General features: G+C 26.1%; 1 protein-coding gene and 1 pseudogene across 1 annotated transcript; both read left to right on the top strand.

Annotated features, from left to right (window-relative positions):
• Positions 1-1378: 1378 nt before the first annotated feature.
• Positions 1379-2336, top strand: LOC147076033 (uncharacterized; annotated as a pseudogene).
• Positions 2337-2347: 11 nt separating this feature from the next.
• On the top strand, positions 2348-5839 carry LOC147076032 (uncharacterized). The gene is made up of 4 exons (XM_085941743.1): positions 2348-2472; positions 2575-3374; positions 3807-4373; positions 4782-5839. Exons 1-4 carry the CDS (start codon positions 2348-2350, stop codon positions 5837-5839), a joined length of 2550 nt encoding a protein of 849 aa, XP_085797869.1.
• Positions 5840-23065: the final 17226 nt, after the last annotated feature.

Genomic DNA, 23065 nt, shown 5'->3' with positions numbered 1-23065 from the left:
TTTGAACAACTATAAATAGGTAAAAATCAAATGTACCCCTAAATAAAAATCAAATATGTAACACTAAATATTTTCACTTAAAAAAATCACTAAAAAGAACTTTATACTAGCCATAATTTCAAAAATAAAATACAAAATGCCAAGTTTGTTATTGTCAGTTTATTTATCATTTTTATAGATAAAAATTTGAAGTTATTATCTATTCAAACATAAGTTTTAAAAGCATAACCCATTTCACATCTTATTACTTGGGATGAGGTGTTTTAAAATTCCATAAAAAATATGTTAAGGTTTTAAAAATCACGATGAAAATGAAGCATACATGCAAGCTCAATAATTTACAAGAATTAATACTATTATTATTTTGCATAATAAGAGCAATTGACGAATATAGGCTAGGGGTGGTGTCGAAAATTGCATTAAGCGGCTTTGCAATATTCTAATGAACAAACTACATTTCAGTAGATGGAATTCCTAAAAGAATAAAATTAACCCTTTAAATAATAGATTAGTAATTATTAAATCTATAATATTATATTTACAATATTTCACAGCCTTCCATAAAAAATCAATGTTTATGTTCGGCTAAAAAAAAACTCTTCGCGAATTCAAGGGTATGTAAAACCTAGATAAATAATATTAAGCACCTATATGAGTAAGGACAAACAAATTGATATTTGGAAATTTATTTTTTTATTTATGGGGTAGGTTTATTTTTATCAATTGAGACGTGCTCTGCTTATTGGGCACATTGCACAACTTCTAAATACACATTTTGAAAGTTCACCTGATTATCTTTCATCAACTGCTCTTCTTCTTATAAATGAGACGAGTTCAAATGTCTTGCGTTAAAGGAATTGAAATAAAAAAATTTAAAAGACTTTATTTAGAATTTAAGGGCTAAATTTTCTTTTAACTTTTTATGTTTCCTCGCGCAAAACTTTAGATGTCTCTATATATTATAGATTTGCTGATAGTATTTTTGAGTACATCATCCTTACAGTCTTCCTTAATACATCTTCTAAGCTCAAAACTTATACATTCAAGGGTCTTTCTTAATACTATTTTTTGTGCACATTCTTCCCCTTCTGTTAGTATCCGCTAGAGCTTAATATACGACTTATGGATTTTTGTTAACACTATCCCTTGTTATAACATAGGGTATTATTCTAGTTAATTAAAGACATAAATTTATATATTTTGCTATAAATACAATGTTCGGTTGTATTTACAATTATTTGTTAATGTTTTTTGTCGGTGAAATCAAATGATTTTAAATTAAGATATCATTCATCCTATTGTGAAATTTATAAATATTTCACATTGCAGACATTGAATTAATTTAATATTTTGAATTTTAAATGAGGCCTAATTAAGAATGTACCAGTCACATACTAGTCTAATCCGAGCACATCTAACAAAATGTGGTTTAGTTCGTCAACATCTTCATTCCTTCAACTATTTTATTGAGACAGATCTACCGATGATAGTCGATGCGAATAGAATAGTAGACAGTGATGTAGATCCTCTTTTTTATTTAAAGTACAACCGAGTGTGGGTGGATTTTCCGACCATGTCGGCGAACAGTGGTTTACTAGAAAAGGTGTATCCTGGTGATTGTCGTATTAGTGATGGTACTTATTCAGGAAGTGTTATGGTTGATATAGAGTATGTACGTGGAAGTGATATTATTCGAAATGTCGTTTGTATAGGGAGAATACCAATAATGTTGAGATCATCTCGATGTTACTTATCATCAACGGAATTTTCCGTAGTAGAAGGAGATAAATTTCCGTTAATTGATACTACGATGAATATTTATCATAAGCATGCGAGCTATAAAGAGTGTATGCATGATACGGGCGGATATTTTATTGTAAATGGAGTTGAAAGAGTTATTCTTATACAAGAACAGTTATCTAAAAATAGGATACTATTGCTGGAAGAGAAAGATGGTGTGGAGGCGAGTGTTACTTCGTCTACTCATGAACGAAAAAGTAAGACAGTTGTTTACATGAATGCAGGAACACGTGAATTGTTTGTAAAGACAAATTCTTTTCTTGAAGATGTTCCTTTGATAATTGTAGTTAAGGCACTTGGTATGGTAAGTGATCTTGAGATTATGGAATGTATTGCAGGTAGATCTTATAGCGAATCTTATAAAGAAAATGAGATTGGAGATTCTGGGGGTACTGATTTTAAATGCGGTGTGGCTGTATCATCGTTGATCGAACCAAGTTTGGAATCTAGTAATTCTAAAGGCATATCTTCTGTTCATTCAGCTCTTGTTTATATTGGGGAAAGAGTGAGGTGTAAGGTGGGTTCATGCAGGATAGATGAGGCTCGAATGATTGTTGCTGACATTCTTCTTCCAAACGTCAGTGTTGGAGGAATAGATCTTAGAATAAAGGCAATTTATGTATGTGTTATGGCCCGTCGTGTAATCCAAGCCATTCATTCAAAAGAATCACTATCTTATATGAATATTTCTAATGAGAAAAATATTGATGATGATCAAGATAACAAAAAATCATCGGATATAGATTTTCAAAATACATCAAATGATTTGTTTTACGATGACAAAGACTTTACGGGAAATAAAAGATTTGAACTTGCTGGAACGCTCCTTTCTCTCCTCTTTGAAGATGCTTTTAAGCGCTACAATACAGAGCTCAAAAAGTCGATAGACAAAATATTTCTCAAAAAATATGTCAATAAAGCACCGGACATAGTTACATTTATGAACTTACAAGTCCATATTATTACAACTACATTTAACCGTGCCATAAGTACGGGTAACTGGTCAGTTAAAAGATTTAGAATGGAACGTGCCGGTGTTACACAGGTTTTAAGCAGACTAAGTTATGTATCTGCTCTCGGAATGATGTCAAGAATAAACTCACAGTTCGAAAAAACCAGAAAAGTAAGTGGTCCTAGGGCATTACACACAAGCCAATGGGGATATATATGTCCAAGTGATACACCCGAAGGAGAAAGTTGCGGGCTGGTTAAGAATTTAAGTCTTATGGCAGAGATAACAACGGGATGTGATGAAGAGAAAGTTCGAAATGTTGTATTTGCATTGGGGTGCATCGATATAAGGGTGTTTGGAAATAATTTATATAAAAGGGACAGTGGTAATTGCTTGGAAAGAAAGGGAAAGGGGAATAGGTACATGGTATTTTTAAATGGGTCAATTACAGGTACTATTGATGATCCTGATAGGTTTGTTGAAAGTTTTAGAAAGGCTAGAAGAAAAGGTAGAATTGATAAGTGGGTTAGTATATTTAAAAATGAGAGTCTACAAACTGTCAATATATCGTCAGATGGTGGAAGAATAACTAGACCATTGATCATAATGAAAGTCAGAGAAAGTTTGGCTTCATCGGCATCATCAAAAGAACTTATTGAAAATAACAAAACAAATAATAGATTTGTAATTAATAGTGTGGTTGAAGGTTCAGTAAATCCATTATTAGAAGAGTTGAGTATTCCCATTAACAATAATATAAAAGTTCGATTTGACTTGGAAAGTAATAGACACTATAATTATGTTGAAAGATCGGCGGAATCACCTGAAAATACAGAAAAAACACCCACTACTGTCTCAAATAGTAATGAAGAAAAGCAAAGGTCAGCAAAAAATAAAAATAATGAAGCAAGTCTCAATGAATCCCTAAAAAACCATTCGGATACGCACAATATAAATTTTTTAAGAAATGATCAAGAAAAGCAAAATACATCACTGAAAAATAATGAAGAAACAGCCAAATATGACTATTTATACCCTGCGGTAACACCCGAAGACATGAATTACATCGATCTCAAATACAAAGATTTTGAGATCCTAGTGATGGAAGGAAAGATAGAATACCTTGATCCAAACGAATCCGGTGACTCTCTGATTTGTTTAGACTACGAAACTCTTAACAACAACAGGCCGAACAAATACGAAAAAAGAAATATAGTACGATACACACATCTAGAAATAGACCCATCATCGATTCTCGGGACTGTTTCTGGCCTAATACCATTTCCTGATCACAACCAATCTCCACGTAACACATACCAATGTGCCATGGGAAAGCAAGCAATGGGTTACTACACTACGTCAATTAAAAAAAGATTTGATACTCTTGGATATGTGCTTACTTATGCCCAAAAACCCATTGTAACCTCTCATACTCTTGATCTCATCGGATTTCAATATCTTCCTGCTGGAATTAATTCTATGGTTGCCGTAATGTCAATGACTGGATACGACATTGAAGATGCCCTTGTGTTGAATAAAAGTAGTGTGGAAAGAGGATTTGGAAGATGTGAAGTTGTAAAGGGGTATAGCGCTATTATTAAAACATATGCAGATGGATCTTGTGACAGAGTATATAAGCCCGACGTTGTTATCAGCTCTAATAAAGTGATAAATAGCAAGGATAAAGCGATCAATAGTCCGGTAGTTAATGAGTTAAATGATAATTCATCGATTAAATACAATACTGTCATATGTAATAGTACAAAAGAGGACGAAACAGATACTCAACCCAAATACAACACAGTTATAATAAATCATCAAAAAGATAATGCAGATGATAGAGATAATGGGTGTAAAGAAAATAATATATCGGAAAATGAAACTAAAGACACCGGTGATATTACCCTAAACCACAATATTAAAGACCATAATTCAAAAAATAATAATGATGCATATGACAAAAACAAAGACAAAAATGATGTTCACAGCGAAAATAAGAATTATAATGATGCTAATAACGAAAAAAAAGATGAAAACATCGTTAATAACGAAAACAAAAATGCAAACGAGTTCGACTTCAACTCATTCAAAAACCTCGCTTTAGACATAGACGGTCTTGCACCCCCAGGAACAATCCTCTATGACTCTCAAATATTCATAAACCACGAAACTCCAACACAAGACAGAACCTACAAATTTTCAGGCCACACATTTAAATCAAAAACAAACGAAAAAAATCTCAGAACTGTTATTGACAAAGTCGCAATAACCCGCTCATCTGAAAATATCTTAATAAAGACATCACTAAGAGAAGTTCGTCCACCAGAAATAGGGGATAAATTTAGTTCAAGACACGGTCAGAAAGGTGTTGTCGGCCTCATTGTAGATGAAGTTGATATGCCATTCTCAGACCACGGAATTTGCCCTGACATTATCATGAACCCACACGGATTCCCTTCAAGAATGACTGTTGGAAAGATTCTTGAACTACTATGTGGAAAGGCCGGCGTGTTAAAGGGAAAAAGAATGGATAGTACACCATTTGGAAGTGAAAAAGATAATTCACTTGTTCTTGATAACGAACATATGGGAAATAAAAACAATTTTCTCGATGATATTACATCAACACTCACTCTAAACGGTTTTTCATATACGGGTAAAGACACCTTCTACTCTGGCACAACTGGAAAGCCACTTCAGGCATATATATTCAATGGTCCAATATACTATCAAAAACTTAAACACATGGTTGCTGATAAAATTCATGCTAGAAGCAGGGGTCCTCGAGCAATGTTGACTCGACAACCGACTGAAGGACGGAGCAGAGATGGTGGATTGAGACTAGGTGAAATGGAAAGAGACTGCTTGATAGGATACGGTGCGTCTAGCCTTCTTGTAGAAAGATTGTTGATATCTTCAGATCTCTTTAATGCACTCGTATGCAAAAACTGTGGCGTGATTTTGTACGGAAAAGTTTGTGGGATGTGTGGTGGTGAAGTAGTTTCAATTAGGATTCCTTATGCTTGTAAGTTACTTTTTCAAGAATTGATGAGTATGAATATAATGCCAAGATTAGGCGTTGAATAAATAACTTTAATTTTTCATAATAAAATTTTCCAGATTTTATATTTTTTTACCTACCAATATCAGTTTTAAGACTCGTAAAATTTCAAGCTGAAAAAAGAGCGCATATTTTACATATAGCTTAAATTTACTCCGTATATTTATTGTGGGATTTTATATTATATAAAATATACTTTAATGTATGTGTTTCAAATCTTTAGTTATATAAAAATGTAGATATTTTATATGGCTATGTAAAAATTAAAGTAGATACGATGATTAAGACGGAATTAAACTTTCAGTAAAAAACTGGATTTATTTGTATATGACAAAAAGAGAAAAGTTATCACATTGATAGAAATTTGCGGAACGCGTATAGATAATATGAACATTCTAGAAAACGAGAAACTAAGATTTAATAGCATCCGATCGAATCGTCGATAATCTATAAGTAAGACAAAGATTATACAATATGTCATAACATAACATGAGATGAAGTGGTAGAAACAATATAAAAAGTGCCAGAAAGAATCAATGTCACAAATCAAATCGAGAAATATGTTTAAACTATAGGATTGAGAAAAGTTCATGAACTAATAGGTCTTGAGAAGAGGAGCAGTATCGAAGAAGATGTAAGATAAGAGGATATAGCCAAGAGTATAGACATGTGAGACCACTGGGAAATCAAAAACCTTAAGCTTGAAAAAAATTATAAATCCCAATTTAACCCATATATTATTATTATATTTCATTTTTCGATGCATAAAATCATTGCATATGTTATAACTTGGGACGGTGTGGTAACACAATATCATAAAAGGCATCTGAAATAACTCTAAATAACTAACCAGATTGTGGAATATATGCAAACCTTTAGATTAAGAAAACTCCTTAGATTAATAAGTCTTGAACGGAGGAGATGTATCGAAGAAGATGCAAGATAAGAGAATATAGTCAAAAGTATATATGTGATGAGACCACCGGGAAAATAAAAACGCTAAGCTTGAAAAGAAATTAGATTACAAATTAACCCATAAATATTATTATTATATTTCATTTTTCCAAGACAATTAAACTCATCTCATTATAGAAAAGAAGAACAGTTGATGAAGATAGATCAAGGGATGGTGTCAAAAGATGTATCAAGGTGTTGTGCAATGTTTTAAAAAGGCTGACCACGTCTAAATATATAAATTGATAAAAAGCAACTTAAACCACAAATATAAAAAAATAATTATATTTAATTTTTCGATGCATTATTTAATTCTCACCATAAAAGGTTTTGAAATTTTATTATTATTTTGCCTAGCATAGAATATATCTAATGGACATTTTTCAATTCTTTGGTTGTAGAAAAACGATAATATTTTAATATATTGTTTTCAATTCAGATATAATGTATCTATGGTTATAATGGTATATAAATATTATATCTTTCTGTTGTTCAAGAATCTTTTAACATCTCTCGAATCTACTTTCATGTACTCGCTTTGGATTCCAATTTTAGTACAAAATTTTAACAGTTATGTTACATCTAAGTTTTAAAATACCACATACTTACTTTAACCTATATTTTAAATCATCTCTTCATTATACTTATTACTTATTTTCTCACATACAATTGCATTTTTCCAAAAAAACCTTAGCTTGATTAAAATATTTGGATTGAAAAAAAGCAATAAACTCAATCATATTGACGTCATCTCTATTATTTAATTATCCAAAAAAATATTTAATAAATCGTATTTTTGATTTTTCATATATTTTACACGAAAGACTTCTTTTTTTAATCATTTTATTATTTAATCAGTTTAATTTCAAAATCACGTGAATACAATCATCAAAAATAATATATTTACTTTACAATTGGGGAAACCCGCTATAAGTAAACTACTGTGTTTTGATATTTATTCAAAACTAACATAAGTTTATGTGAATTGAATAACTTAAGATAAATTTTATTTAAGATTATATACCGATATTACCTGTGCTGCTTTATACATAGAAATATTAAAGTGTTTTATAATTTACATATATTATTATATTTCTTATTGAAATTTTAATATAAATATTTTTGTAACTTAGTTTATATATTTCGTAAAATTGGATATATTATCATGGATTTGAGTAATAAATAAATTGGCTTAGAATTCTTTTTACTGCCTTTAGACCTTTAAACTATTATTTTATCTAAAAAAACCATAAAAAAGACATAATATATGCAGCTTTTTTTAAAATAGTAGATGGAAATCCACACGAACATATTCGGAGACTTTAGTTATTGATTTTGATATAATTATGAGTCAAAAAATGTCGGTAATAGATTAAACTAAGCTCGCAATATTATTATTAATAAATTTCCGTTATTTTTTTGTCGTTTAATTTTACAAAAAAATTAGAGTATCAAACAAAAAAATTATATTTTGTTTGTTTTGATATTTTCTATTTTTAATCATGCAATCTATCGTGTTTTAAATAAAATTTTTAATTGTAAAAATTAAATTGGGGTTATTGAATATACCTTTTTCTGTTAGTATGATTAGCGTCTAATCTACATCACTTGTGATTTTTTACAAAAAGGGGCGGTCCATCATCCTTACATTTTAAATATGTGTTTTTCGATTATAGTTAATAATTAAACTTATAAAGAGAATTGTTGTTTAAAATTGCAATTTAAAATTTATCTATCTCGTTATTATTCCAAATTAGCACATATCTGCTTTCATTGTCTGCATAAAAGGATAATTAAATTCCATGAACCTTCATATAATTGAAATTTTAGCTTAGTTTAACGACATCAAAGGAAAATAATATTATGATATTATGGTTTAATTTCAAAGTTTTTTTATTTAAGGGTTAATTTTAGTATTTTAATTATATTTTCTCTTTAAGCATACCGTGGTATAGTATTCCCAGAAATAAAATTATCTATACTTTCGATTGCATGCTCTTCATCAACTTTTTCTACTAAACACATTCGCTCTAAGACTTGTTATAATATCGTTTTTTTAATCTTATATAAAAATAGATGCCACTGTTTAGTTTTTGTCTTAATAATTAAGGGGAATTTTATGTTTTGTTTACCATCCATCACATGTTACGACACAAGGTATAATGTTTGTCCTACACTTGTAGATTAATGAAATTTCGGATTTTAGTAAATCACTTTTATTTCACTATCATATATTAAAATCATAAATAAAATAATTTGTTACATTTTTGGAAATTATCAAAAGTTTCAATAATGGTATAATATCAAGGAAATAGTAATTAGATCATACTATATACCGTGTGAGAGCAATAAAATTGCATTTATTTAATGTATAGTTGTGGGTTAACTTTTAATTAACAAATTTGGAATATATCACATATAAATCATAATTAAATAAAAAACAAACGCCTTTTATACATTTATTTTGTAGAAAATAAATAATTTTGGATATTCAAATTATTTTTGTGGGCTTTTCTGTCGATTCAAAAATGCTGCAAGATTAAAATTACCTTGTAGCATAAGATTGGTCGAGGTATAGAAATCCACTTGTTGGGTGGTACGTTTGTAATTTGACTATTTTATGTGTATGTTTTTTATCTGTTTGGTTAGTTGATTTTTATTTAAGGGCTATATTTATAGTCGTAATTTTAGTTTTTGTTCTCAGGCACAGCTTGCTTGATTCTCTGTACACACAGCGTATTTATACTTTCGGCTATCTTCTCCTCTCCAAAGTCTTCTTCAATACCCCTCCTTCTTTCGAGACCTATTAATTCAAGGGTTTTTCTCAATCCCAATGTTTGAATATATGCCTCAACCTGGTTGGTGACATCTAGTTCCTTCAGGTACCTTCTATGATATCGTGTCACCACGCCGTCCCATGTTATAACATATGGAATAATTTTTGTCTTGCATTTGTATATTAATGAAAGTTCAGATGCTAGCAGGTCATATTTTCTTAATTTTTCGTTTTCAACTATGTTTATGTTGTCAATACTTGTCACGCCAATTTCTATCAGAGTGATGCAGTTCTTCTTTTTGTCATATACAAAAATATCAGGTCTGTCATTCGATAGCTTGATATCTGTTTTAATTCTTGTATCTACTTTGATCTCTGCGAATTCGTTTTCTATTATTTCCTGTACAGAGTGTCTGCGGATTTTCTTGGTTTTTTTGAAATTGTATTTTCTTGCCAACATAAAGTGAAGACATCTTACAATCTCGTTGTGTCTTGTTTGGTTATAATGTATATTTAGCATAACTTTACTGAAAATACACAATAAAATCAATAATCACGTGGAAATAACAAGTTTGGATCCAAGTAACTCGAACAAAAACAATAATATATATTGATCAATAATATGTAGGCAATGATTATGGGTTACTCTGGGGCCAAATTTATTTATACTGTTTGAATATGTGCCTTTGGTTTTTTTTCTTATACATATAGTTTGAATAAGTATTGCGAAAGTACTTTAATATTGTTTATGAGAACTTTATAAAAACAATTATTCATTTTTTTATCAGAATAAGAAATTTAAATGGATATAAATTTTAAAAATGTGTATATAAACAAGATATTTTTCATGCGTGAATTAAATTGATCATTTATAAATCACCAATATTTATTTATTTACATTTAGATATTGAATGACAATTGGGATTTAATGCAAATATAAAATCGTAATCTTAATTAAAAGGTTTAAATTTCTCTATTCTATTCCTATAAGGAAATTCTTAGAAAGCAAAACTTGAATTTAATGCCGCCTAGCTGCATATGATATAGTAAGTACTGTGATATCGATCCATGGCTATAGACAAGCTAATAAAAACGTATGGGTTTTATTCTCTTACTAAAAAAAAATATAAATTATAAAATGTGAGTCCAATAGTTAAAGAAATTATTTTTATGGTCGTGATGTCTCTCGGAGTAGTGATTCGTTAAATTTAAGAAACCACATTCTATTATATTTATATCTAGTATAATAAATTTACCGAGCGACTTGTATAAAATAAACTTTTTTTATTTTGTTACTAGTTTATAATTGTGTTTTGGTTTTGTTTTATATCAATTCATTTTGATTTCTTAGATTCCTATTCAATTTTAATTACTTTATTTATAAAATACTCAATTACTTTTCCATCTAGTATTAGGGTTCTTATAAACCGATTAACAGATATTTATCTTTGGTGAGTACGTTATACACATAAATTAAGTTTTTAATCAATATATAATATTCATGGCTGATAAAAATACCCGTAATTCAACTCTTAAAATTTATTTATAAGCGATAATTTAAAATAATATAATCTTAGGATAGTATTGTAGCTTTATACAATAAAATTAATAGATTAAAAATAAATAATCACGTCGCTTTTTCTGGCATCATTTAATATTCTATCGATGTTTTATAAAACTTTGTATTTTTCTGAAGCTAACTAATATCTTTTATCGTCTTATATGGCAAATTTACTTTTAAGCATTCAGCTCGTAACTGTAATCTTTGAATTTTACTCTTTATAAAGTATACCTGTTTTTTCTGTTGTATTTTATGAGGGGTTGGATTTTTTTATGCATTATTCTCGGGTAATATTCTGAGATTTTGATGGTTTTTTTTCTGGTGGTTAACCGTTGGGATGTTCTCGATCTAATTTATAAATTCAATGATGCACATAATTTATATAGAAAATAAAGGACTAATAAATATGTAATAGATACGAAGTTTGTATTATTTTGTTATAAAAGACTCTTTGTATTGTATGACGTTAAGAATATATACATAAAATATGTCATATACCGCAATCATTTAGGTTATATTTTTTTTTATCACTGCATATTTATACATATCTTAAATTTTATATCTTACACATTTAATAAACCTTGAGCTCAAGTGAAATGAATTCTAAGATTTCAAACAAAATTTATCTGTAATTATATCTTTTGTGGAGAAGTTTCGAATAAGCATATTTTAATTTTATATGCTAAAAAAATTGCTGTAAAATTTAATCTATTATGCTGTGATAAGAATAAAGTATTCTTTTAATAGTTAAAATTAGTTTAGACTAAAATCTTTAATTTATAGATTTATTTAATTTTATACGCTTTAATTACAATAATAGACTTTTTTTAAAATAGATACATAAAATCTGTGTTTTTTTGTATAATCAAACGATTAAATATATTATTTTATTAAATTTCAAAAGCTATATTACTTCTAGATCTATTCCCATCATTTGGATTCACCCGATCAAGTAGTTTGTAATTATCACCAGTATCTGTAAAATTCCGAGATTCCAGTGCATAAGCTTCTAGATCATATACTCTTCTCGTTCTTCTAAGCGAATAAGGTTCAAGTAATCCACTGCCAATGTCTATATTTGATTGATAGCTTAAACATATAAAGAATAAAAACATTTTATATGCATATCTTTTTCTTGACTTTATATATTCAGATTTTAATTTATCCAAATATATTGCTAATTTATAGTTTTTTTCTCAAATTAGTCTAGTGGCGTTTTATTGTTCGAAATATTTAAAATATGATTTATATTGAATTATTTTAATTAGCATGATTTATATTGAATTATCTTAATTATCTTAATTATTATGATATATTAAAATTAAAATGGTATTTACATTCAAAATATCCCCAAAATAAAATATTTTGGCTTAAGGGGTAGTTATGTGCATAAATACCCCCACAACGAATATAAATTAATTTGCACCTGAATAAAATGGCGTTATTTTTTTAGTTAAATTAGTATTTATAAATTTTTGTATGGTTCAAAATGTTACTAAAACTTTATATTCAAGCTAAAGATTGAAATTTTACATCGAATTAAAAAACCAATTTAGTAGACACAATATAATCAAGATTATTATAGTGTGACGCTTTCATATATTACTTTTTTAAGCCGCTAACCTGCGATATATTGTCACAATCTTACGTATATATTACCTCATTATTATTTAAAGTGTACAATAAGTCTAAATAAAGCATATTCCTGCATTTAATGTTTAGATAAAAATCAAATATTTTGAAGTTCTTGGCACTTACGCAATAGAATTATCGTCATTTAAAACAAGAATAACTAACTCGTTTGAAAATGAAATATCATGTCTATCAATGGAGATTTGCAATAAATTTTTACCCTTATAATTCCTATATAAAGGTGTTTTTTTTACCAAAACAAATTTTTTGATCATTAATTTCGCACACATGTGATACTGCCTCCTTGTTATTGACGTGATTCAAGATAAATTTATAGGATCCATTAATTAAATGCGAGCAATGTTGATATGACAATTTTTGTACTTTTATCCAACTTTATTTAATTTATAGTGTAAAAAAGATGTGAGTTTCCAAATGCGCAAAAATAGCCTATAAATATAATGATGTGCCTTTTATTCAAATGTGATCATATATTTCAATGAAATTTCGTAGATGATTTATGAGTTCCCATGCACAAATTTTAGATCGAAATAAATTCCTTTCATTCTAAATAAAAAAACATGCTATCTGAATCTTATTGTTTTTAGCGAATCGCAAGTATGAATAAAATAATGTCTAGATTTGGGTTAATTTGAAATATTTAAATATTTTTTTAAATTTATCAAAAGTAAGAATATTTAAATAACATTCATAATTATACTTGACCTTAAATGTTAGAATTAACCACAATTATTTGTTCTATGAACTCACCAAGCAATACCTCATAACTTGCATGATATTTTCCAGAAATGGGCTTTATAATTTTCCATCACATTAGAAACACGAATGAATGTAATTAATCAAAACTCTCAATTTTATTTCAACAAAAAAAGATATTAGATATTCAAAAATAATGATTGCTGCCTTACAAACAAAATAATGTAAACCAAATTAAAATTGTTTAATAAAGATTTTGGATTTTGATTTAATTGTGGGTTTATTTGATTTTATATGTGACTCAACAATAACTTCAGAATACTCTTTAGAAGATGTTTGGTTGATACTTCTTTCTACCTCGTCATCTTTACAATCTTCTTATTATAGCATTTAAAATTATTTATCAATGTTTAGAAATAATAGCAGTATTTATACAGACAAATTAAAAAATATTGGCGTTATAATTTTCCTAATACTTCCATATTAAAAATGAAATTTAGGGATTATATTTGATTTTTTTTCTTCTAGCTGATAGGCATAAAAAAATCTTTGCATATTATAAATGATAATAATTAAACTTATACGCAAATAAGGAAGTAAATAAATAAATTTAAAAATTCCAAATGAGAAATCAATATTTAAAAAGTCAAATCAAATAAAAAAATATCAAAAGATATTTAATTATTTTATAAGAATAATATGCACAGTTTTCCAATGAAATAAAATAAAATATACGGTTTAGAAAAAACCACCATTTGTTTTTTTTAATTCAAAACCAAGATGTATAAAATGTGCTTCATGAAATATGAAACATATGTTGGTATCTTAATAAAATTACTTAAATATACGTATTTGTAAATTCTTAATCCTCTTTAGCATTTATTTTGCTTTAAATATTAGCCCATAGTTTTTTTAGAAGTATGATGCTACAAAAGCAAGGATTTTATATGAAAATTTTCGCTAAAATCTATATAAAACCGACTTTTTTCTGCCTATAATGCTATATGATCGTATAACTTATTTTTTTCTGTTAGAATGTACAGATTAAACCCGATATTATGGAAATATTTTTTTCTATTATGTATGTGTTTAAATTAAGCGAAAAATCAATTATTTTTTATTCTAACTAAAATATCAAAATCATAAAAAAAATGGACGGAACCAGTCCGCTAAAAACTACAGTAACACAAAAAAATTCCTATAGAATCTTTGAAAATAATATCGCCGTTTTCCAAGGGTTTTATGTGTCAACACAATCAATTGAAAAAATTGAAGTTGATTTAAACTTCTTGTGATAAATATTTATTGCAATATTTCGATTTTATAATATTTTTTCTTGTATTCTTATTGGTTTTTCTATTAAATTAATCGTCCACTTAAGAATAATTCAAAAAATCCATCATATATATTTTTATCGATTGTATGAAATAAAAGTACAAAATTGTGTATTTGAGATTTGTTCTCTAGTTTTTTTTATATGCAGACATTCCAATTTTTTCAGATACATATATTATCGCCTATTTTTTTTTTAAATCTGCCACTAAATCATATTCTATAAATTTTTTTTTAATTTTATAATTAAACAGCGAATATTCTGTTTTTTAAATTGAGTTTGAAAACTATTTACGAATATTTAATGAAATATTTTCATTAATTTATTTTAAAGTTAGCAATTTATAAATATTTTCTGTTAGTCGGTGCATAAAATATGTTCATAAATTATAAGGGTATGCATCTTGTTCCTTTTACAGGTCTTTCATGGTCACTTGAAATATTTAAAAGAATTTCAATTCTTTAAACATATAAATTTACACCTTTCAACAGAAAAAAATTATATTTATTTGTGTGTATAATATTTATTTACATATATTTTGGCTATGAAATTTAAATTTTAAGGTTTTTTACTATACACTAATACCCATCATGGATTCAATATAAAGGGGCTCAAAATAAATAAAGTGGAAATGCGGTGAATGTAGTGAAAGATTGCTAAAGCAATTTTTTCACAGCCTAACATAATATATAAAAATAATTCAAATAATATGAAAGTGAAACTGAAACTGAAAATATAAAAATATTGAAATCAAAATAATCAAATAGTTATCGCTAACCGATACAAACAAATATTAAAATTTTAACCACACAAATTTAATAATAAAAATAAAACAAAAATTATCAATAAAACACACTAACAAAAATTAAATTGAAATTAAGAAAAACAATACAAAATATAAAATCCACAGCAAGTAATATAACATCTAAATAATTTAGATAAACTCGCAAATACCATCAAAGTAAAATAATAATTAGAATACCACAATAATTAGTATAGCACCATATTTATTCAAAAGCATAATAAATAGACATAGGGCTCACATACTGAAAAAATTAAATATTTCATGATGAAAAAATGTTAATTATAACTAAACTATTATTCAAATTTTAAATTGAACGAACTATAAAAATAAGGGCATATTTATATGATTTAGCTGTAATCAAAGAAAAAAACTAAATGTGCAATTTACATTGTAATCTGTGTTTTGATCATGTTCTGTTGTATGTTTAAAAGAATTTATTCGTCTTAATCTATGTTCCCCTGATTTGTTGTCTTTAGAATCAAATTATTGTGGAAGTGTAGCGCGTTTTTCTAGGATAATTTATCCACAGATCACTAATCGATTTTTAATCAGTATTTTAACACAATATTTTTTTATTTCCTGTTTCATCGTAAGAGCGTTGAGTATATTGGGTTTTAGTAGACCCATGTTGACCACACATAGTTTGTCTTTATTAAGAATCCACCAAATGGTTTTTTTTCTGCTAATTATTTATTGATTTGATATTTTAGCTTGTATTGTGGCTTTTTATTTTTACAGATCGCTAGGCCTTTCTTTTTGATATGAATGTTTATAACAATATTTAATAACATATAGGCAGCAAAAAGGTATTATGCAATGTTTATAATATGTAAAAAAATTACTTCTTTTGAATTTTTTAGAGTTTATTTAACTAATCATATGTGTGCATTTAATATATAAATAATAATTAAAGCCAAATGAAAAAAAAGATTACATTTTATATCATATTGCATGACGACTTCATGTATATATATGAAATGTAACTAATTAAACCTTTTCAATACGATAATAAATTGCTTTAGAAAGTAAAATTTTCAATTTTTGTTTCTCAATCTACTTATCCTCAAAAGCTTTCTCATGCTTATCTTCTTAAAAAGATTTATTAATTGTAGCATTATTCTTTATTCTTTTTTTTCGACATACTATTCTGCTTCGATTGTAATTATAATCTTTATGTATATTTTTTTATTTTGTTACTGAATCATACAATGATATAAGGTTTGGTGCTGGAATAATTAGTAATATTAAATTCTAAAGAGTTGATTTTTCATCAATAATTTAGATTTAGTTATTATTTCTCAATTATCTTCTTTTTGAAATTATAAAATAAATTTTTAGTGCTATATATTATTTATCATATTATTTTAGCTAAATAAACAGTGATGTTACTGGATGAAAAATAAGTAGTTTAAAAATATTATCAAGTTCTAGCATGTATTTTTATATCAGAAAAATGGGAATTCACCATTTACAACAAAATTGACTATAATTGTAAAGCAATACTTATTATTTATTGAATATTTAAAATGACATATGATATGTTTTCTATTTACTGGAAATCGATTATGCTCTTTAAAAAATGTGTATCTGGTCTGAAATAAAACAAATATAATTTATTTTATACCTTTTATATATAACATTATATTTTTTATAAAAAAAAGACTTTTTGCCTTCAAATGTTCCTATTTTTTTATACGATGTAATATATATTTTTATAAACACTAAGTCGCAATTCTCGATAATAATAGAAGTCAATTTTTTATGTCAGCGGTCAGTTGCGATGTTGAAACCCCAATAATGCACATAAAAATGGAAAAGTGTGTTCTCTTAAGAAAATTTTAAGCAATAATATAAAAATTTCGAATCTATATTCTTAATATAAAAAACGGTGGATATAATCTTGAAAAAACTCGGTTTAGATTTATCTTTTAATAGATCTTAAATTTTAATATAAATAATAAAGAAATTCATAATCAAATCGCTTATATGACACAAAAAGTCGTGAAATTAAAAAATTATTATTTATCCTGTAAAAAATATGACACGGGCACCGGTTCTAGATGTATAAATATTAAGCCCGGAATCTATAGTATGAATCTAATTTTTAAATCCTTACCACAAGGGTATTGATAAATTACAAAAAAAATACGTAATGCCGCTAGCTCCAACGGATACAAAAAATAGTGTTAGGCCGAATCACAATAAAATAAATATTCTGGCAATAAAAAAATGATTTTTTGAGGCGTTAAAACAACTTGAATAGATTCTCATACGCAATTGCAAGTAATCAAAGCCACATTGGCATGTTGGGTTGTTTAACCGTAAAGATGACTGATTGTGACATAGTCAATACCATAATTTTTGGCAAAAAAATTCGAAAGGCATTATATTGTTTATTTAAAGATTTTCATATCATTTTTTATCATCTTTATTCATCAAGAAAATTTACGGTAAAATAAATTAGAATTTCTATATTATAATAATTTTACGACGTTATCTAATCTTATGAAGGAGAAAGTAGATTATATGATGACAAAAGATGGTGCACTTCGCAAATTTAGGTATGAATAAAATGATTACTTGTGTATTTTTAATTAAAAATAATAAAATGATAACTTAAAGGGTGGTTATTATTTTTATCAAGGTATATAATATACGAGAATAATTTTTAACTAATTTTTAGATTGAATTGCATAGATAAACCTGCTACGTATAATTTTTTTTCAATAAAACTGGTATTATAGCTCTTAATATTATCGTTGAAACACTATAAACAGTGCTTAGGGATATTTACGTATAAAAAATAACTAGAAATTAAGAAAAAAATATACCTAAAGCCTGTAAAAAGAGTATTTATACGCAATATTTGGAATGTGTAAATTTAGTTCGTAACTCTGTATGTTATTATAGTTCTTTAACAGAAAATCAAGCCATATTTACTAACTGGAACAGATAAAAATATGATTATCGTGAATTTAAAATTCAAAAAATCGTTTAATGATATTTTAAGTAATACTTGAGATAGAAAGGCATATGATATATAGTAAAGAAAAGGTTTTTAGTATATTTCTAAAATGTAATTTCTGGTATAATAATGTATAGAAATCGCAATGAATCATTCTTGGCTATCATAGTATTAATTTTATACATTGACAAATCCGGTCATTTTTTTTGAAAAACGAATTATCAGTTGTGTACTCTTTTAAATAATTTTTTAAGAAATAAAAATAGGCATTATATCAAAGTTTAAATACTCTTAATATATAAAATTAAGCCAATTTTTCTATTTAATTTTTATACATATAATATATTTAATGAATATTTTCTGTATATAAATCAATAAACTAATCCAAAATATATAGAAACGATACTGAAATATCAAGACTAATTTTTTTTAAATAGAATAACAATTTTTGGTACAATATTCTAACTTAGTGTTTTGTAATGAAAAATAATCGTGAAACAACAAGATTGTATATAGTTAATATGGCGCAGCATTATAATTGAATATTTTTATTACGCAATAAGAAATGTCGTTTCGCTAACAAATTCGGGCAAAAACTTACTCTAAATGTTTATTACTTTAGTATTTCTTTTTTTTATTCTAGATTTTTTAATTTCTTTGCTTAAAACCTGAATTTGGTTACCAATCAAATCTTCCATTTCCATAAAATCAGAACGAGGAAACAAAGTACGGATGATGGCGTAAACCAGAAAATTAATTTACAAATTTTTGATAAATTTAATTTAATGCTAAAACCACACCCTTATACTGGATCTATTTAATAAGCAACAAAACATAGATTTTTTTATGCATAAAATAGAATTGAAATTATAATCAAGTGATAAAACAATTTTCCAATTATTTTCTGAAAACATTGATGTGAAAATATTTTCATATCTGTGTATCTTATATCTTAAAACTGTTTCAATTTAATTTATATAATTCATCATAGATTGACTATTAAAATGAAGTCTTTCGTTTTCAAGCTATGTTTTTTTGTTTTTTGTAATAGATTATACATTAGATGCATGTTTATAGATCAGACAAATCAGGCACTTGCAAATGCCGCCTATAGACAGAAAATCGCTATGGGCGTATTTACTCCGCCTTATTACTTTTAGAAGAATTGTATAAATTATAAATAAAATATATTTATTCGTACATTTATAGATTCATTAGATTTTCTATTATAATTTTAAAACTGAAACTTAAAGGGATATGCAAGATTTACACAAAAAAAAATTATTGATAAAATGCGTAAGGGTAAAGAAAATCCATATAATTACATATCTTACTTATATAGTTACGATTATTTACTCCTCTAGATAAATTTTTTTTTCAAATCATATGCAATATTGTTATTATACTAAAACTTACCTCTTCAAATAGAAAAGTCTAATTTTGGATCTGATTGTACCATATATAGACTTATTAACTCTTTTATAAATATTTTTTGCAGCAGTGTATGTTTTATTTTCTTTTAAAGTAAATTTAAAATAATTAGAAGCTAGTTTAAGTTTTTTACTTACATAGAGTTAAGTTTTGAGAATAATCTTTTTTTTTGGTTAGAGTCAATGAAAACTTTTAACATGACCATCAGAATCAAATAATTAGAAAATAAATAATAAAACGAAAAAATGAAAAAATGTAAAAAAAATACAAAGATTAAAGTCAATTTTTTTTTGAAATTACAAAATTTAATTTTTATATGTATAATTTATAAATATCATTAAGATTTTATGAATTAAATTTCATTAAGGTTAATAGAAATAGAAAATTCAATTTTTGGTATTTATCTACAGACATATTAAATAATAAACACCAAGAATTTTTAGATGGAAATTTATTTCTTTCAAGTTATTCCAACTTCTTTTAAGTTTTTTGAATTTATTTACATGTGCATTGCGCCACGTTAAGATGAAATTTACATAAACTATTAAGCTATTCCATAAAATAAAGATTCATTTAAAGATAAAAAAATATAAAAAACTTCTTTACTTTTATCGATATAACATAACGAACAATATAACCAAGACCTTAGAGTCCAATACAAACACGAAGTTCAAAAATAACATTATCTTATATTTTATTTTATTGGTGTTTACTATAGTTTTCCTGAAGCAATCAATATCTTATCGCGCCAATTATACCGAATAAAACTCGACTAATCATTCACATCGGATTTCTTTGACATTTATAAATAATATAAGTGTTTTTGAATCTTATGGTTGCTATTAGTACGGTAATTTTGGCATAAAAGCTGGCATTTGACCATTTGTAACAAATAATTTTCATACCAGCCGAATCTAGAAAAAAAATTTTTTTCTAGCTATCTAATATTTTATAGAAAACATAATGTGTAATCCTTCTCCACCTTTACTTTCATAAATTCCTTTAATTTCTTGTAAACATCATATAAATAACTTTTGAAATTGAAGTAGTACAATTATACTTTATATAAATTACAATTTCATAACTTTTGATTTAAATACGAATTTATTTATTAATGATCAAAATTATTAAATACATATTTATTCCAGCAACTACATTAATTTTATCATCTTTAGATTGCTTAACAATCAAATGAAAAATTAAAAATTTGAAAAAGAAATTGGATCTTATAAACCCACAATGAAAATAAAACATGACTATAAAGCGTACATTTACCGATGTTAATTACAAATAAGAGTTTTTAGAGTATTGAAAATAAGAGCTTTGAATTCGTATAATATTTATATAGAATCATAGTGGCATTTAAAAATCTTATTAAACCATCTAGAAATTTATAATATTTTTGAATTAAATAGAGATAAAATTTCTTATAGAAAGCAATATGTGATGCAAATAGTGATAATGAAAATATTAAGATGGTAAAACTATATTAAACTGTAATTTTATTTCTCAAAATGAATAAATCACACCATTAAAACATAAAATGTTGTTAATGGTTAAATAACAGTATGAATATTACAATGATAGATTTAAAATATATCTAAGTTAATATAAATATACTTTTATCATATAAAGCATTCATTGATTAAATGATAAAAATTTATATAATAAGGGCAATAAAAAGTAAATCCCATTCTCAAGTGGATCATAATGCTTTAAAACGGGCTAATTAAGTCTAAAAAACAAACATACCTTAAAAAATTAAAGTAATTTTAAGTATATTTTTTTAATCAATACAATATGTGACGATTAAGTAAATTATTTTTTTTACTGTTCGCTTATGTTAAATAAAATATTTATTTTTTATTTCAATTAATTTTATGGTAATTTATTTGCTTTTCCCGTCATTATTTATTCATGAATTATGTTTAAATCTTAATAAATCATATGAGGAATATGAAAAACATAATATTACAGTGCAATATTTATTTACAAAATCCTGGCTAAAATCATTAATTTTTTTTTTTAATTTAAAAAATTCTCTACTAAATTAGCTGTAGCTTATTTGAAAAATGTAAATTAAACTATATGACAAATATATTAAATTTAATCAAAAACCAGTTTTTTTCGACAAAAAAATATTTTTCGTTTTGATTCATGTATTTAATATAAAATATTTATATGTATAAATGATAATATAGTTAAATTTTCATTTTTTTGTGTTTTCGCTTGGACTTTTAAACTGTATAGAGCTTCGTAGCATGTGAATTCCACAATTGATTGGTTATAATCTCTTGCTGATGCTCACTTTTTTACAGCCAAACCATCACTGAAATCTCATGATAGTTTGTATGATAAAAAAAAACAGAATATTTGAACGAATTCAATACCATTAAGTAATTGGAAAGTTAAGATTGGTATTAAAAAAGCTGTTATATTAAGCATATTCTTAATTTTCAATTGCATTTTTCTCGGATACCACAAAAAGAGCTATCTGGGATATATTGTAATAATCCAGAGTTTATGGTATCTCCTAGGCTTTTATCACTTTTTTGATCTTAGCAATTATATATTAACGAAGTTCTGACAACAAAAAAAAACAAAAGAAACCATCCATAACATGAATTTAAGTGTCTTACTTGGTATTTAAAGATACTAATGCGTATAATACATAATAATAATTGTATTTTTCTCTCGTTTTTTTTAATAATTTTGATCAAGGGCTTTTTAAGTTCTTGATTACAGTCATTCTAATTATAAATTGTTAAAAATTTAATCCGAGTAATCAATTAAGTATGAATATGTGATAAGCTGATAAATTATAAATCAATTAAAGTCATATCTACCCTGTTAAAAATATTTTAATAAAGTAAATAATATTATTATCTCATTTTAAATGTGTTTTGTTTTTTCTTTAAGAACGTATAATTATGAAATTATTATAGTTATATATTTCTATATGCTTGATTCGAATTTCAAGTTTATTAACCTAGAAAAACATCTAAAATCAAAGATATACCAAATTTTATATAAAAATCATAAGTAAAATTTATGTGATAGCAATTATAATATATATTT

This window comes from Rhyacophila brunnea, unplaced genomic scaffold, assembly GCF_057557595.1.
Source record: "Rhyacophila brunnea isolate RB1 unplaced genomic scaffold, BYU_Rbru_1.0 scaffold_135, whole genome shotgun sequence".
In the NCBI taxonomy this organism is placed as follows: Eukaryota; Metazoa; Arthropoda; class Insecta; order Trichoptera; family Rhyacophilidae; genus Rhyacophila; species Rhyacophila brunnea.
Note: the sequence above shows the minus strand (reverse complement) of the source record. Positions and strands in the feature narration are given on the sequence as shown.

Bases quoted from the DNA above. Each gene is read 5' to 3' on its own strand.
- LOC147076032 (XM_085941743.1), top strand. From the start codon at position 2,348: ATGATTGTTGCTGACATTCTTCTTCCAAACGTCAGTGTTGGAGGAATA. The intron at 2,473-2,574 runs ATCTTATATGAA...TGATTTGTTTTA, and splicing joins ATTCATTCAAAAGAATCACT to CGATGACAAAGACTTTACGG. The intron at 4,374-4,781 runs GTGACAGAGTAT...ACGAAAAAAAAG, and splicing joins AACATATGCAGATGGATCTT to ATGAAAACATCGTTAATAAC.